At 43.6% G+C, this 17,762-nt stretch overlaps 1 protein-coding gene across 1 annotated transcript in view; it reads right to left on the reverse strand.

The window, feature by feature from the left end:
- LOC147684780 (uncharacterized) overlaps window positions 1-17,762 on the reverse strand; it is a 286,561-nt gene that overhangs the window by 122,669 nt on the left and 146,130 nt on the right. The window contains exon 10 of the mRNA XM_086939730.1: window positions 17,276-17,393. Within this exon, the coding sequence (XP_086795856.1) occupies window positions 17,276-17,393 (118 nt within the window). The remainder of the gene's footprint in view (window positions 1-17,275; window positions 17,394-17,762) is intronic.

The following is a 17,762-nucleotide window of genomic DNA, read 5'->3' on the forward strand; positions in this document are numbered from 1 at the left end:
AATCCGCACGCAGCGGATTTTTTTGCTTGGTGATACAATATTGCGCCGTGCGGCGTTCACTTACCGTCATTCAGCATTTGCCAAGTTGTTTTTCTCAATATTTTGCGAGTGCTGCGCCATTTTGCATCTTGCTGCGGGATCCCGCAGGAAGTTTGGCGACGCATCGCGAGAGTTCGCAATTGCGAACATGTAGATGGGGCGGGCAGCAACAATCTCGCACTCGCAAAATTACAAAATTTGCAATTCTGCACAAGAAATCCACCAGCAAGCAGCATAAACCTTCTGAAAATGATGATTTTTATCAGAATAACTCCTCAGGTTGACATTTGCCTGCACTTTTTTGGATTTGAGGCCTTTTTTACTTTCTTTGGATCACTTTTGGATTAGACATCAACTTTCACAAGTAAGTTTGTTTGGGGCATTACAGTTGCTGTTCTGCAGAAAAACGAGTTTTGCAAAACTGAAAGCACTCAGCAGGTGCAAAAGTTCACTCATCATTAGTAACCATTCCCTGTAGTGCTTCCTGAGGGGCCCCTCCAGAGCTCAGTTGCCTACGTTTGTTTGGGGCATTACAGTTGCTGTTCTGCAGAAAAACGAGTTTTGCAAAACTGAAAGCACTCCGCAGGTGCAAAAGTTCAAACTCATCATTAGTAACCATCCCTGTAGTGCTTCCTGTGGGGCCCCTCCCGAGATCAGTTGCCTACTTGCAACTATTCTATGACCCTGCTCTGACCCTCACAGCAGGCTCATAGAATAGCTACAAGTAGGCCACAAAGGTCCTGGGAAAAAAATTGCACTTCAACAGAAAGCAAATTACAGATAAGGAAGCAGGTGCCAGACAGGAAGATTAAATTCAGTGACACATTAATCAACCCCAAATGAATTCATGTCAGTTGAAGCAGGGCAGGTGTACTTGCTTTCCCCCCCCATAATCTACAGTGATGAATCAGAGGGTGGCAGTGATGTACCAGAGGGTGGCATGGGTGAATCAGAGGGTGGCAGTGGTGAAACAGAGGGTGCTGTGAACCTGTGATGATGAACCAGAAGTAGAAACAACAAAGTTGCGACCGTTGCGAGACGATAAGTAAGTTCACAATTGCGAACTGGTACAAAACCCTCGCGAACTGGCAGAAACCCTTGCGAACACAAAAATAAAATCCACAAATTTGCGAGAGTTCGCAGATTTTGCGTATTTGCGAACGCCAGATTCGCAAAATTCGCCCATGCTTAATCCTGGCTTTCCCTGTGAGGCGTCCACTCCTGGGCACCCCCAAGGTGGAGGCCAGGCATCCTTAGCGTTGTGGGGGCCGTTGTGGAGATTAAGCAAGCTATTGCCCAGAGTTGCAGAGTGGGACTCCATGATTGGAATAGGCACCGAGGCGAGAATTATCAGGTCCGTGGAATTTTGAGCCCAAGACACGCCGAGGCGGGGAATTGAACCATGGTCCCGGGCTAGACCTCTGCATCAGGGTCTGCCGCTCTAACCATCGAGCCACACTTCTCAATGAAACAAGGTATCTGCTCCTGAAGGATGAGTGAGGAGTGGGTGCTGCGAAGTGAGTGAAGAAATAGACGGATAGGTTACATCTCTGATATATCTCCTTGGGTCATTTTCAAATTGAGAATAACTCTATTTTTTCGCTCTTTAATAAATCTTTTAAAACCGAGTGGTTCTTTGGTATGCAAGAGCATTGTCAGTGTTCACTAGAATTCTTCGGACTTCATGGAGATTCAGGGGCAAGAATCAATTCCCAGCCGGGGACTTCTCAGATGCATTTCATGGTCGAGGCCAAACCTCATTTTTTCAAATAATTGTACCTTTGTGCTTTTTATATGATTATTTACACTGATATTTCTCAGAGTGAGTGCTATCTCAAAAAGCCTCCTCTCACTATATACCTAAAACCTGCATGAAAAACTGATATTAACTTAAACTATCAATTATTTCCTTCTCCCTTCTTTTTATCGAATGCCTCTCTCCTTAACTTCCCACTTCTGCATGTCTTCTGTCTAAGTTGACTGTCTGTCTGCCTTAATCTCTTTTATTGTATTTCAGCACATTGTCTGTGCCTCATTTCATGGATCACAATCTCAACTTCTTTGAAACCATATGCCTGCAGCATAACTATACCAAATCCCCTCTAGGCTAGCCGTTCATCCCACCACAAGTGCAAAAACTCACATAGCCCCTACTAATGGTACCACCTGATCCCTATCACTTAAATGTATCTCAAAGAACCTGGAGTATACGGGCTGAATGGTTTATATTGAGAGGCCAAGACTAATCCCGATAATCAATAACCACTGTATTAACAATCAACCATGGGTTCAAGAGTAGCATGCTACTCACCATAATGTGCTTCATGCCTCGTCAGGGGGAGTGAGCGCTAAATAAAAGCAATTACAATACAATACACATCTTCAAATAAGCATCAACAAAACATTTTGGTGTTGAGGTTTAGCATTTAAGTGATGTACTTGAAATACTGTAGTTGTAATGTTATAGTTGTAGGGTTTTAGTGATGTGTTATTTTACCATTGTTGAGTATTATGGCAGAGGTGTGTTATCATCGTTGTATTGTTATACCAATAATATTTAGCTTTTTTGTTTTTTCTAATTATCCTGTGGTTGTAAAGCTGTGGTTGTAGTGTTGCTTCAGTACTTGAAGACATAGAACAAATACAGAGAGTATAACCTAAGGGACATCATGTTCTGCTACATTTCCTAATGCTATAGCAGATGGGCAGAGGTCTATAGAACAAAGCACAATACTTATTCAGGTCATTTAGAGTGTGGTGGATTAGGGTATCCAAAGTAAATTGTGGATGTTTCTCTCCAGTTCTGGTTCCACTGCCTTTTAGGGTCGGGAACGAACAAGTTCCCTATGGCTCTGTTCTTTTTGGAAACAATTTCCCACTTTGGGGCACAGGGTGCCACTCCATCACAACCGTGTCAACAAATACCTTATATAACATCATTTACCTTAAACCTTTGCCTCCAAGTCACAGGGTACTACCCTATGCACAGAGTATTCTACACTCTATCATCTTCCCAACATGGCATTGGGCCCAACAAACAAATCCTTTTTGACCTGGGCACAACATGTACTGGCAAACCATGACAGTAGTACTCAGCTTTTTTGGTCAGAACAAAGGTCCATGACCCTTAACTTTCCTTGCCCCCCACCCCAGGGACCTTCTCCTGACACACCTTCAGGAAGAACATTAAGAAGATTGGCATCTGGAGGAGGCAAGATGGTGATTGTGTGAGAGTGCGGCATGTGAGTCTTTATCTAGTTCTGTGCAAACACCAGCTGGTCGAGTGGAGTGCGTGGAGGCAGGGCCTGAGCTGAAGTAAGAGATGCATATGAACCTTTGGCGGCTCGTTATATCGGAGCTCTGGTCAGGGCTAACGCTGTGATTTTGCTGGTGGTCGAGCTCAGGACGAGAGGCTGCATCGGTGAGGTGCTCTGGGAGTGTGCTGGCTGGGATAGACACTGAGCTGCTGGCTTTCACTGCTGATGTTGGACCAGGACAAAAGGCGCGACTGCAGTAGTCAGAAGTGCAGATAAGGCCCTGAAGAGCTCCAGAGTGATCTGCAATAAGGTGGAGGTGGCCACAGGAGGATCTCGAACGGGCAGATGACAGAAGCAGGACCAAACTAGGATCATGTGGGCAATGCGGTAGCAGGGAGGGGTTCAGACTCTGGCTTCGGGCCTGATAAAAATGTACCAGAAAAGCTGAGGGGGCACATAGAAAGGTTAAGGCGGATCAACTGGGATGAGTTGTGAGGAAGTCAATGACTTTGGGGTCAACACCGCTTCGGTCATGCGAGGTCCAGCATCTTTGTACCCCCCTCTGCCTATAATCACCGAATTCTTAATTGCGCCGCCCTGTGAGTCTATTCCTTCCTCTGATGTAGTACCTGTGGACAAATGGATCACGCTGGTTGAAGAGGGCCCAGAGGGCTCAGATAGGTTGGACAACTCGGATCAGGGCTGGCCTCCGACTCTGTCATACCTTGGGATATAAGGGAACAGCAGCCCCTGAAAGGGTTCTGGAGCAGAACGACCTGAGGAACAAGAAGCTAGCCCGTTTGAGGTTTTTCTCAGTTGGAACGATTAGGTCGAATGGGGAATCACGATCGATAGGCAATACCTTGAGGGAAGAGGATTAGGCGTCGAGGGGGTTTGAAAACGACACCAAACCGGAGAACAGCAATACACATCCGAACCCGATGGTGGAAAAAAACAATCTGGGGATGGAGTCGATGGCCATGCGCACCATCACCTGAAGGAGGAGTCAACTACCTCGTGACTACAAAGACTTCTTTGAAGGAAAACAAAGTGCAAACATCTGGACCCACCGCTAGATGGTGATCTATGCTAAAGCATATTATCTACAGCTCATCTGCCTCAAACAGATTATCCGAGTCTTTGGGGACAGGCTACAGTTTGCCCTGGCCAACTTTAATCAGCTGAATAAAAATCCTCAAAATCGGGTGGAAAATGGGCTTGGTCAGCCCAGAAACGTTCTTTAAAGTGCCCAGCTTATGGGACAGACTTCTTTAACCCATAAAGAAGACCGGTATAGCCCTTTTTATAAGATGGTCAGCAAGGTACAGGGTAGTACATGCAGGGCTTTGGATGTCACTTATGAAGGAGGTGATAAATCCTACTCTCTGACAAAAGGCTCAGAGTCTGCTGGGTCTTTTTCTGTGTCAAGGGACGATAAACTCAGTGTCCCTTGATCAGACGTCAGCTTATTCTTTGCACAAGAGATGATTTTGAAACGTTCAAAATGCCATAAGAGCTCAAAAGGGAATACGAGCTTACATAGCGGTAAAGAATTACAAGCACCCACGGCGGCTTTAAGATACGACTATTCAGACACCAAACTGTATCATCAAACAAGGCCCCCTTTGATGTCTAAAGAGGCTTTTCAGCATCTGGCTGGAGCTGAAACTAGAAGTCCTTCTTTGGAATTAATTTATGCCTCCATAAAACAGCTCCTAGCCGAGAACAGAAGGGCTAGGCTGGCAACAAAGCAACTCCGAAGTGCCATTAAAACAGTTGGTAAGTCTTGGACGGAAATAGGGGATAAACTCAATATCACTGAAGGAAGAACAACAATTGTGGAAGCTGACGTCGGGGCATTGAGGGGTAGGTCGAATGCCAGGGGTACCAACTGACTGATATTATGTGGAAGATAAAAGACTTTGAAAACCATCAAAGACTGAATAATTAGCGCTTCCTAGGGATTAAAGAAGGGGCTGAAGTCGGTGACATCAGGTCCTACACTATGGATTTTCTCAAAAGTGCCTTTCCTGAGCTTTCAGCTTGGAACTGGGAATCTGAAGTCCAGAGGGTGCACAGGTTCCCTTTAATGCTCAGCAAACTAGTTAATCCAGGTAACACCATTGAAGTTCGGCCCAGGGCTGTTTTGTTTTGGTTCAGCAACTTTTTGCACCAACAGGAAATATTTGAGAAGGCCCACCCTGATTCCCAGAGGGAATACAAGGATGTGTCTTTTTTTGTTCACCCTAACTTTTGCCACATCACTGTGGAGCGCAGGTGGCGTCTAAGACACCTCATAAAGCCATTTCAAGAGGACGGCGCAGAAGCCTATCTCTTAGCCCCAGGTCGTTTGTAGAATATTGTTAAGGGCAAGACCTTCACCTTTGAAATACAGGCAAAAGAGTACTTGTGTGTGCTTAGCTCAAAAAACTGAAGCCTCCAACCCTTTTTAATGTAAAATAAGCGAATTTCTAAAGTATTGAGATGAAGGGGTTTAGATAGTGAACTGATGTTGATAGGGGAGAGCCTATGCCTCACTGCCTTCAGATTATGGTCTATGAATATTGTATGATCTACTATGCAGAAATGAACAATCTTCGGAGGCCTTAAATGGGGTAGGGGGTTAAAGGATATTGTATTGTATTGTAATTGCATTTATATAGCGCTTACTACTCCTGACGAGGCGTCAAAGCACTTTTTCAGCGAGTAACACGCTACTCTGGGACTCATAGAGGATTAGTGTTGAATTAGTATAGTGAAACATGCAAGTACATTTTAAGTGGTGGATAGGTTAGTCAGTTATTTAGATTTGGAATGATAGCAGAAGGATAGAGGAGGACAACGGTTTGTTTTTATATAGCGCTTGTTGACGCACGCTATTCAAGAAGCCTACAAAGGATTAGTGGTGAATTAATATGGTGAAATATGAATTTCAGTGGTGGATATTAGTCAGTTACTTGGAGTGAGAAGGATAGAGGAGGGATAAAAGGGGAAGAAAGATTTGCATTCATATAGCAATTGTTACCCCTGATGGGTGTTGAATCGCTTTTCTGGGGAGTAGCATGCCACCCCGGAACCCATTACTGTTGAAAATTAGTATAGTATAAAAAAAAAGTAATTTGAGTAGTGGATATGTTATTCAGTTATTTGGGTAGTATATTAGTATAGTTTAATATGGAATTTGAGAAGTGAACATGTTAGTCTGTTAATTTCGATTGAAAAGGACAGTGGAGGGATAAAAGAGTGAAATAATTTTTTCTTTTAGTTCTTAGCAATAGGAGGAGGCTTTTGGATGAGTAAAAAGGAGTATTGGAGGGGAGGACTCAGAGGAAAGAGTTTAGAAAGGTTTATTTTAAGGGATCAATATAGTAAAAGAGGTGTCAGATGATACAAGGAGGGGTAGAGTAGGAGAGAGTCTAGAAAGGATTATTTTGGCAATCATAGTAGTGGTATGGGGTTAGGAATAAATGAGAAAGTGGATGTAGAGGCTATTTTGATAGATGTATAGGATGGAAGATAGGGTAGTGCATTGGAAGGAGTAGTAGAAGAAGTTTGAGATGAGTCAGAAGGTTGGGCTAGAAGATATATTGAGCGAAGTATAGGCTGAGAAATAGGGTAGTGCATTGGAAATGCTAAATTAGAAGAAAGTGATAAATATGTAGATCCATAATTACATTGAAAGTATATGTGTTGCAAGAGTTACAAAGTGTGGTGATGTGCAGTGTGTGTGTTGTGCATTAGTGGTATTATGGTAGAAGGGAGCAGAGGGTGTTTGTTGGACAACTGATGGAAGGTCTGTTTGGTGTAATTACAGCAGGGAGAGTGTGTCTGAATGAGATGTAGTTATGTATGGCGTTGATTGGTGTTGTGTTAGTGATGAGTGCATTGGTTAGTGGTATAGAATAGAGTTGTGTACTGTTTGTAGGTGATGGTGGATATGTGTGGTAGTTGGGATAGTAGGTTATGTAGATGTGGTTTGCTTGGGTTTGTAGAGCAGGCTGGTACATTAATCTGTGCATAGTGTTGTGCGTGGTGTACATTTGGTGTGAGTGTGTTGCTATGTTTGTGGATGTGGATGTGGATGGTGTGGGCTGGGTATTGCTAAATGAGAAAAAGGCCAGCATTTCTGGCCCTAGTCCCGACCAGTCTCGAACAGGCTCAAACAGGCAACTGCCCTTGTCCTCTCTGCCCTTAACTGCCCTTAACAGGCTCAAACAGGCAACTGCCCTTGTCCTCTCTGCCCTTAACTGCCCTTAACAGGCTCAAACAGGCAACTGCCCTTGTCCGCTCTGCCCTTAGCCTCGACGTCTGGGCTGAGACGCCCTAACCATGGCCTTTTTTATAGCCCTAGTAATCAAGTGATCCTTTCAGCCAATGGGAACCCTAGCCCTAACACTATCCAATCACAACACTAGCCCTAAAATCTAGAACCAATAGGAGGCCAGGACCTTACAACCAATCTTAGCCCTAGTCCAAGCACCCAATCAGTTCAAAAACCCCGATTTCTACGTCCAATAAAGGCCCTAGCCCCACCAGTAGTCCCAAAACATGTCCATGCAACCAATGGCACAGGTAGCCTTAGTCCCTACTTCCAATAGAAAGCCTAACCCTACTCTAAGTCCCACACCTAGTCCAGCAACCAATCACACCAGAAGCCCTAATCGTTATTTCCAATTAAAGGTCTAAGCCTAGCCCTAGTCCCACCCTACTCCCAACAACCAATAACATAGGAAGCCCTAGTACCTACTTCCAATAGAAATTCTAGACCTAGTCCTAACCCTACAATAATTGAATCACAGACCCAGAAACCAATCAGAACCCTTAAATACCCAACCAATAAGGACATTAACCCTAATCCAATAGAAACACCAGATACAACCACCAATCAGTGTAGACATGTACCAACCACTAACAGACCATATAAGGTCCCAGCGACCCCAGACAAGGTTTGTTGGCCAGGGAGTTGGAAACTGCTTCTCCTGTTCAGAATCTCCTAGGAGACAGACAGGCTCAATCCACACTTCGGACTTCAGCAGGTAAGGGCCTCACTAACTCGAAATCTAACAATACTGTTTGAATAAAACTTTACTCCCCCTGCTGGCCAAAAAACTAAGTGCACAGGCCCTAGTAAAACACAGTTTAAACAGCTCACAGAAGCACCCTCTGGGGGGGGGAGGCAGGGGGGCTGGTTTCACTGGCTTGTTAACACAAAATGGTGGCTGGGAGTGGACTGTTTTAACATACAGGTCTTAGCACAGAGCAAAGGAGAAATTTGGAGGGAAAACAGATTTGTCACCAATGAATGAGAGGGACAAACTACAGAGGTTGGACTGCAAATCCCACAATTGAACACACTAAATGGAGGCAATCATCGGCAGGGAAAACCACAAATTTAAAACACAACACAGGTGATAAAATATGCAATTACAGGCAGGCTAAAACTACAATTTTAACTGTAACAACCACAGTTATAGACAGTAAACACAGAAAGTGAAAATCTTTTTTTAAACAACTTTTTGTCTTGGGAAGAGACAGCACTAGTCTGTCTCCTTACCACTTCCTGGACGCTGCTCACTGCAATCTGGACACAGGTAGGCTGCAACTCACAAGATGGAGGAGAATGATTTGGGGTGCACCCAGCAAGGCCTTAAGGGGCCTGGGGGGTGGGGCTTTTAATATTTTTATTTTTTACAATGCTTAAACACAACTGGCATGTCACAGAAGACCATTAACCACCACCCTTCGTCTCCCTCCCTTCCTCCCCCTCTCCCAAAATCATATGTTCAGCCTCATTTCTGTCCGGCGGCACATTGTTTCTCCATTATTTCACAAGGCATTAAAGTACAATCCCAGAAAAATCCGCTCCCAGACAGAAGTAGCCAAGCTTCCTTCCCCCCTGGTTCACAGTCCTCCATCCAATCCATGATATCTGCGCCACTTCCCCCACACCCTATTAAACTTCTTCGGGCACGCCCTCACCTTATATGTAGTCCTCTCTGCGGCCATGTACAGGTCCATCCCCCTTCTCCATTCATCAGTCCCTGGCGGGGCGGGAGCCCCCCATGCCTTCGTCACAACTCTCTTAACTACCACCAAAGCCAGAACTACGAAGATCAGGAGTGGGCGGCTCAAGTCAATATCATTCGTAATACCTAGCAGGACCAATGTGGGATCCAGTGGTAGGGTGACCTCCACAACCTCGCTCAACTCCCTCAAGACCTCTGCCCAGTACTGCTGTATGTTGGTACACTGCCAGATAATGTGGTAGAAATCCCCCCTCTCCTGTCCACATCTTAGGCACCCTGTGTCTCCGGCCCTTCCTATGCGATGTAGGCATACCCTATCGTAATAGGACCTGTGCAAGATCTTAAACTGAATAAGCCGGAGGCGGGACTTAATTGCCACTTAGCTTGGGTGCATCAGGGCCGTATCCCAATCCACCGTATCCATCTCCCCCACATCCCGCTCCTATGATTCTCTACGTTTTACAAGTCCATCTGGTATATTATTGATCAATGTTTTATATGTCCGGGAGACTGCCTTGCACGGAATGTGTTGCTGTAGCAATCATCCCTCCAATGGTGCATACTCCGGCAAGGGCCCCACTAGCGTCTTCTACGCCCACGATGCGTGTCGCAGCTGCGCATATCGATAGTACTGAGTGTGATGCAGCCCAAATTCCACCCTCAAAGCTTAGAAAGGCTTTAGCTCCCCCCTCTTCACCAGGTCCCCCAGTGTGGAAATACCAATATCATCCCACCGTTGGAACCCACGCAGCTTGTGCAGCTCCTTCAGCCAAGTACAGTGCCATATCGGGGTCTGATTCCACTGCAGGGTCCCCAGTGCTACCCTGGACTGTTTCCCTAGCCACAACAAGGATCTCAACTCAGCATGTACATCATTAAAAACCTGGCGGGGGAGCGGGAAGTATTCCTTCTGAAGGGTGTACAAAAACCTCGGTAATGTTATCATTTTAAACATGGCTGCACGGCCCAAAATCGTGAGAGGGAGCACCTTCCATCTAGCAGCATCCTCTGCAAAATTATCCAACACCTGATGAACGTTCCTCCTGTAGGAGAGGTTTCTATCTAGTGTCATATACACCCCCAAATACACAAACCCCTTGTCCGTAATTCTCAGCGTCCCAGGCAGGTAGGACCAGTCCTCTCCCCCCCGGGGGTCGTAGAGGATGGATTTATGCCAGTTAATCTGATAGCCGGCATGGGCACCATAACGGCCCCGTACTGCAAACAAGGCCGGGATTGTGGTGACAGGGTGAGTAACATACAGTAAAACGTCGTCCGCATACGATATTTTTTCTTCATTGGAGTCAGACTGGTCGATCCTAAAGCCCCGGATATCCTTGCTCTCTCTAATCTCGCATGCCACCATCTCTATGGTTAGGGCAAAGAGCAACGGGGACAGGGGGCACTCCAGTCGGGTTTCCCTTCTTATAGGGAAATCCTCAGATAACACCCCGTTGACTTTAACTCTAGCTCTTGGATTCGTGTACAACAGCCGTACCCACGCCTTAAACTTGGGTCCGAACCCGAACCTGGACAACACTCCTTCAAGGAAGGGCCAGTGTACCGCATCAAATGCCTTTTTCAGTGTCTAGGGATAAAAACAAGTGGGGGTCCTGATGAGCATGCACTTCCATCAACCAGTTGTGGGCCTTCTGAGATTCAGTCTGGTTGCCCTATCTGGCAAAAAGCTGGTCTGATCTAAATGGACTAGGTTAGGGATCACCCGCCGTAATCTAAGGGCTAAAATTGTTGCTAGGAGTTTAACCTCCACATTGAGAAGCAATATGGGGCGGTACGACGCGCAATTCTCCGGGGGCTTACCTGCCTTATATATCGGGATAATTGTGGCCATACGCAAGTCAGGAGGTAGCATACCCTCCTGGGCTGCACCCTCAAACAGTGCCAGAAGGTGGCGAGCAAGGAGATCCGCTGTTTTCTTGAAGAATTCAGCAGGAAAACCTGTAGGGCCAGGGGTTAATGTGCTATTTTCAATCATAATTTTTATAACACTATTCCTGCCCTATTAAAAAAAAAATTTTTTAACCTTTGTGCGTTGGATGGGGTAGAGCTGGTGGTGAGTTTGTTCAAGAGCCATCACTCAGGCTCTGGTTGGCCAGATTGCCTCTGATTGTTGATGGGGGGAGGGGGTGGTGGACAAGGGCAGGAAGGTAGGGGAGGGAGGGAGGGATCTGAAGGGGGGATGATGGCTGGAGGGATGCATGTTTTTTTTTTGAAGGGTTGGGTCTAAACACTGGAAAGGGGAGCTAGGGGCTACGAGCAGGAAATCTTTGGGAAAAACATTGGATCAGAATCATTTATTTCTGTGAGTGATACCAGAAGGGAGGTGTTTTCGCTTAAATTTAGCTTTGTTAAGGTTTTTTATGAACATGACAGAGATGGGTCTCACAATGGAGTTTGCAGTTTGTTATACTGTGATGATTAAACTTTGTATAGCCACAGTTTTATCTGCCACCTGAACTAAGGGGGCCAAGAGAAGGAGAGTGGAAGAGGATTTCAACTTATGGTCGCAGTTCCGCCGATAAATATGGGAGGCGGGCGCTAGTCGAATGCCGGTATCAAATGGGACCCTTTACCCTATGCTCAATATACGCCCCGGTTTTAGACAATGCTGGTATTTTTGACGTTTTGTCAACGGAGCTACCACTTTGGCTGGCACGGTAAGTGCTTTGTGGGGGCTTTAACTTAAAGCTGGTCTTTTGGAAAAGGCCTTTTATTGGACCCAGACTATTTCAGACATATGGAAGCATAGATACTGGAATTTCTTTAACATAAACAGAGGGAGTGCTGCTTCCATAGGGATGGTTTGGGATCTTTCAAAGGGGGAAATTCTGAGGTTTAGCTTAAATCGCCAGATGCAGTATCAGTCTCATATTAGAGGACTATACCAGCAAATTAGTAACCAGAGGCAGAGGTAATAACAGCTGTGTCCAACAGAATAGATAGATCCCCCACTCTACGTCAAATTGCGATTAGAAAATCAATACTGAATAAAATTACGGCTAAAAAACAGTTGTAACATTTCTGACTAGGAAATAAGAGTCTTATGATTATAAAGAACAGTTTAGGCATACACTTCCAGTGCGGATCAGACAAAGGAGGGCGGCAGGGTATATCAGTGAAATACTGAATGATCAAGGGACAACAGTAATCAATCCAGATGGGATACGGGAAGTCTTTCACAAGTATTATTGCAGATTGTGTAAGCGACAGACTCCTGTCGGGGACAAGAATCTGCAACAATTTTTTTAGCTCAATAGTTCTATAAAAGGCTAATTAGGAAGACCGTGATTTCCTCACAGGAGATTTTTCTTTGGACGAAATCCAACAAGCACTGCAGGATCTTCCCTCAGGGAAGACGGTGGGTACTGATCAAATCCCCTTAGAATTTTATAAAAAATTTTAACTGCACTGCTTGCTCTTATTCAGGAGCTCTTTCTTCAGGTCAAGAACAGACACCTTTCTCCTGCCTTCTGTGCACTAGCAAGCATTATTGTTTTTTTTTTTAAAAAAAGGAAAAGCAACAAACAATCCCGGCTCGTGGAGGCTACTCATGCTATTAAATAGTGATATAAAATTATACTCAAAGATTTTGGCTAATTATTTGGGGAGTATCATCTCTAGATTAGTGTCAACGAAGCAGCATAGCTTCATTCCCAGGAAGGCCTAGTGGCTAGGGCGCTCTACCTCGGACCTGGGGAACTGGGTTCGAGTCTCGGTAACAACGCTAAAACCTCCTGTGATTCTGGGCAAATCACTTAATCTCCCCGTGCCTAAAATGAATATGTGTCCTCATGTAACGTAACTGGTGCTATGTAAAGTGCTCTGATACCCGATTCGGTTTGGGTCTAGTTCGCGCTATATAAAACTCTGAAAGAAAAAGGGCACCTCCAATCATGTTCACCGGGTGCTTGCTCTCTTGGACAAAAACAAGCCCATGGCTGTAGCCCTGTTGGATGCCGAAAAGACATTGACAAGGTTTCCTGGGACTTTCTATCGAAGGCTATGGGCTTGTTTGGGTTCGGGGGGTCTTTTATTAAGGCAAGTCAGGCAATGTACCACAGACTAGCAGCTTGCCTGTAGATGACGGGGAATGAATCTAGGCTGATTCCAAATGAAAGGGGAACTAGGCAAGGGTACCCTTGCTCCCCTTTATTGTTAACTATGCATGTAGTTCCCTTTGTCCGTAAGCTTGAAGCTCACCTAGATATTACACCAGTCAGGCTGTACGGCTGAGCGACAAAAACTTTAGATGATGCAGATTACATAGCTGTTGTTACAGTAGACTCCGACAGGGCTATGCGATTAACAGAGGATATGGCCACTGATTTTGATAAACTATCAGGTTTCCTATTAAATAACAACAAAACACAGTTAGTGGTGAGTAGATTTGGGGGGGTCACTATTACTGTGAAATTGGAGAAGATAGTTGGGAATAATATGGCTCCAGTTATTAGCAGAGCTAAAAAAGATTTTTTAGGTTGGGACAACCTACATTTATCGATCATAGGTAGATGCAATATAGTTAAAAGGTTTTTCCTTCCAAAAGTGTAGTACTTTTTTCGCACTATTCCTCTTGAATTTGAGAGCTCCTGGTTAAAATTAATGAATGTCATAATTTCGAGGTCTATCTGGTCCAGTGGCAAAATTAGGAGTGCCAGTAGGTTTTTGACCTTGCCTAGGGAGGGGGGATGGGTGATACCTAATGATAAACTGTATTATCTAGCTGCTGTTTTGCAATCTATGCACCCACTGTTTGATAACAATGCAGGGGTTAAGGATATGAGGATTATGCTCTATCTATTTATGAGTTTCTTATTGGGGGAGTCGCCAAGGGATGTGTGTTAAAATATTTGAGCCAGTTACTATAAAAAAATGTGGTTCAAGACCCTGATGCCTGTTTTTAAAAACTGGGCCGGCTAGTGGAAAAAGTTGGGTTTGTGGAGGTATCGCTGGTATACTCCTATCTAGAGAAACAAGCAGTTAGTTGCCAGGAATTTTTCAAGGTTCTTGTATACTAAGGTCGGAGAAGCATGGATTTGTTATGCTCAGGGACTTTTTTTTCAGGGACTTCACCTGGCCTCATTTGAAGATCTTCAGGCTAGAATCAATATCGGGTCGAAAGATTTTTTTTCATACCTTCAAGTAAGGGATTTTCTGCAGAAGAAGGTGGGTGGTTTTGCTGGGTTTTCTGGGGTGCCCCTGTTAGATCTATTACTTGGTGAGGCAGACTGAACAATTACTCAATTGTATACATGCCGGAGTGACGGGACATCGGATAATCTGGAGAAACACAATGTTAAAGGGCAGCAAAGACTCAGCTCTCACGATCTTTGCTTTTTTGAGTCGTTGGAGCTGAACCACACTGTTTGCTTCTCTAGTTTGTAGCCCCAACACTACAAATCGATATTTGATCTATATTTTACGCCAGAGAAAATTGCTAAATGGGGAGGGGGGGTTGGATGGGATACACTGCCCTTGATGCCGTGGGCTGAAGGCTGATCTAATTCATATGTTTTGTACCTGTCTTTACTTGGATCTCTTTAGATGTGAAGTTGCTACATTTTTACCTGAAATCCTTGACATAAATATGTCCCTGACTCAACAAACCATGTTACTTGGGAAAATCAATATTTTGTTGGGATGGACCACTTCTATGGCAAACTTCAAAACAGAATAATGAATCTTAAAATACATTTATAGAGAAAGTCATGACACCAAAGATAGTTAAAGAAAAATGCGGTATATTAATATTCATATACCATGCGGGCTAACAATGGCACACGGGAAAATAGGTTAAACATTTACAAAGATAGCAAAAGAAAAAGGGTACAAAATACACTATGGGTGCAGTGTGTCACAAATATAAACATTTAAATCCACAAGACATTACATAGTCACCAAGAAAATACAAATACAAAAATGATTTGACGATGGTGTCCAAGAATAGTGCTAATAGATTTAAGTGTATGTCCTTATGGTTAGGATGTAGGGTATGCTTGATGCTGAACACCTGTATTAATCGTCGACTTTTTGATCCAATTATGTTATGTGCTCAGATCTAACATCATCTCACGTGTTTATCAGGACAAGAGAAATCAAAGTATGACCTTACATGAAGGGCATCTGAATTGGTTTGAGTATAAATCATAACTCCAGCCTACCCGTGGTAATGGCCCTACGATTAGGGACCTAGGCACCAAGACAGTTTTCCAGAGTTAAATCAGTTCAATGTGAGGGGGAGGGCATCATGTGGGCAATTCGTAAGAGGTTTTGTACACTGTGCAATACATACAAGATCCAGAATGGATTCTCGTGTAAATAAAATTTGGGGAACTTGGATCGGTCACGTCTGGCCAGAAAAACAATTTTGATGAATGATGACAATGATGATTCATTGTTAATGTCTCTAGGTGGTGTGAATAATACAATTTTAGGAATGCACTGTTCCTCAATAAGGAAAGTTTAAGTTGACAGAAGAACTGAATAACACTGCCCTCTAAAACCCATGGAAATGGCAGGTAGTATTGACAATACAAAGAATGAAGGTGGATGAAGTGCTTGAAAAAAACTGAAGCAACCTACTCTTGTTTCATTCATTTCCATCATTTTTAGCTCCTCTCTGTCATTACTAACCTTATGTAAATCAGTCTTTAGCCAGTCCCAAAATGAACAGGTCAGCCAGGACTACTTACTTTACTGATGGGTTGAGAATCTCATCATGTGATAAAAATAAAAACTCGTTGCATGAGAACTTGAACATATTGTGGCATACAAAAACAATGTGTGTGAGAAAGTGTGAAGGAGGTTTACATTTAAAACACAATAATACATTACATGTTAGTATGAACTGAATTACTTACAACTCATTTACATCTGAGAACCATAGACTACACTGGCGAGCTCCAGGACCTGCCGGCCATCAGATAGCAACCCAGATGGAACAATTCTAAGAAAAATGATAGCAGAGTATTCTCCTAAAGTGTTGCAAGGATGAGTAGTCTCCAGAATCATGAGGAGACATAGGAATCATAACACAGTGGTCAAGTAATTTTGACCATAGGACCAGAGAGGCCTTGGGAGTTGACGGTTGGATGGTATAAGTAAGGTAAGCGGGTACAGGGTCATATAATGATTTGAAAGATGAGGAATGTATTCATGATATGATTTTCAACACAGCCGTATCTGGCATGGTGCCAAAAGGAAGTGGAATTAGTTTGAAAGAGGTTTTAGAGTGTGTGAGTGGCAAAGTGAAAACTTTGTCAAGCATTCTAGTGAAAAGCTATTCATCATGGCCACCTATGAGTGGAATGATATGTTGGGGGAGGCATTCACTATAATAATAAGGGCATCTAAGCTTTGCAGAAGGAAAATGTATTTAAGTTAAGGGTGGGTTCAATTTATTTTTTGTAGCTAAGAATACACCTTAATAGGTTCCTCCATAGAATGGTACAGTATCAGCGCTTAAAATAGCCAAGTCATTTGAAATGACAATGAAACCTGTATATATCACAGAATAGTAGCTTTTGCTGAGATTTTATTAAAAATCCCATAGATTGAATTCTGAAATACTGATAGATACATTATTTCGCATTTCAAGAGCTCATGAGAGATCTTTTACTTCTTACTCTTGACCAACTGAAAATTTCCGTTCTGGACTTTGAACCTTTACTATATATAATTGCTATATATAAATAACATTCCTTTTCACACGAATCTTTACTATAGGAAAATTCCATATAAAGGGACTCATCAGATTCACAAACAAGCATGCAATCAAGATTAATTTTCACTCAAAGCATCACATACATCATGGTACCTGGCATTTCATGAGACGTGTAAATTATCATATCATTGGGAGCTGTCTGTGGGTAATCCACGAGAACAAAGCAAATATCTGAGTTACAAAAGGGTCTCCCAGCATCGCATGTTTACCCGTAAATAGCTTCATATTGTCTTTCGTTCCAGAATGCTAAATCCCAGTGTTCCAGTTTCCCTGAGTGTCCATGAATCTTGGCAAATTTCTTCAAAGATTCTAGCTCCGCTTGAGCCGCTTCAAAAATACACAAAAGAGATTACACTTTACTTAAACAATAATATCTCACATGCAGCAAAACTGTAAATAATTGTTTAATCAAACTAATGAATATGATCCATAATATGTAAACACTCTTGTTAAAGGGAACACCAAAGTCTTGTAATGGAATGTCTAGGTTGATCATTGGAACTTATTTGAGTAGACTGATGAACACCGACACCAGTTGGAATGAATGGCTGTTGTGCGTTCAATTCTGGTAAAGGAAGTAACCAGTTAGCCTCTGATACGAAAAGCAAGATTCACATTTCCTCTAAGACACCCTCTTAGACTGTGGACAAATTTTACATTCTTCTGACTAACAATTTCTAACCACAGGCTACGTTC

This window comes from Lissotriton vulgaris, chromosome 10, assembly GCF_964263255.1.
Source record: "Lissotriton vulgaris chromosome 10, aLisVul1.2, whole genome shotgun sequence".
In the NCBI taxonomy this organism is placed as follows: Eukaryota; Metazoa; Chordata; class Amphibia; order Caudata; family Salamandridae; genus Lissotriton; species Lissotriton vulgaris.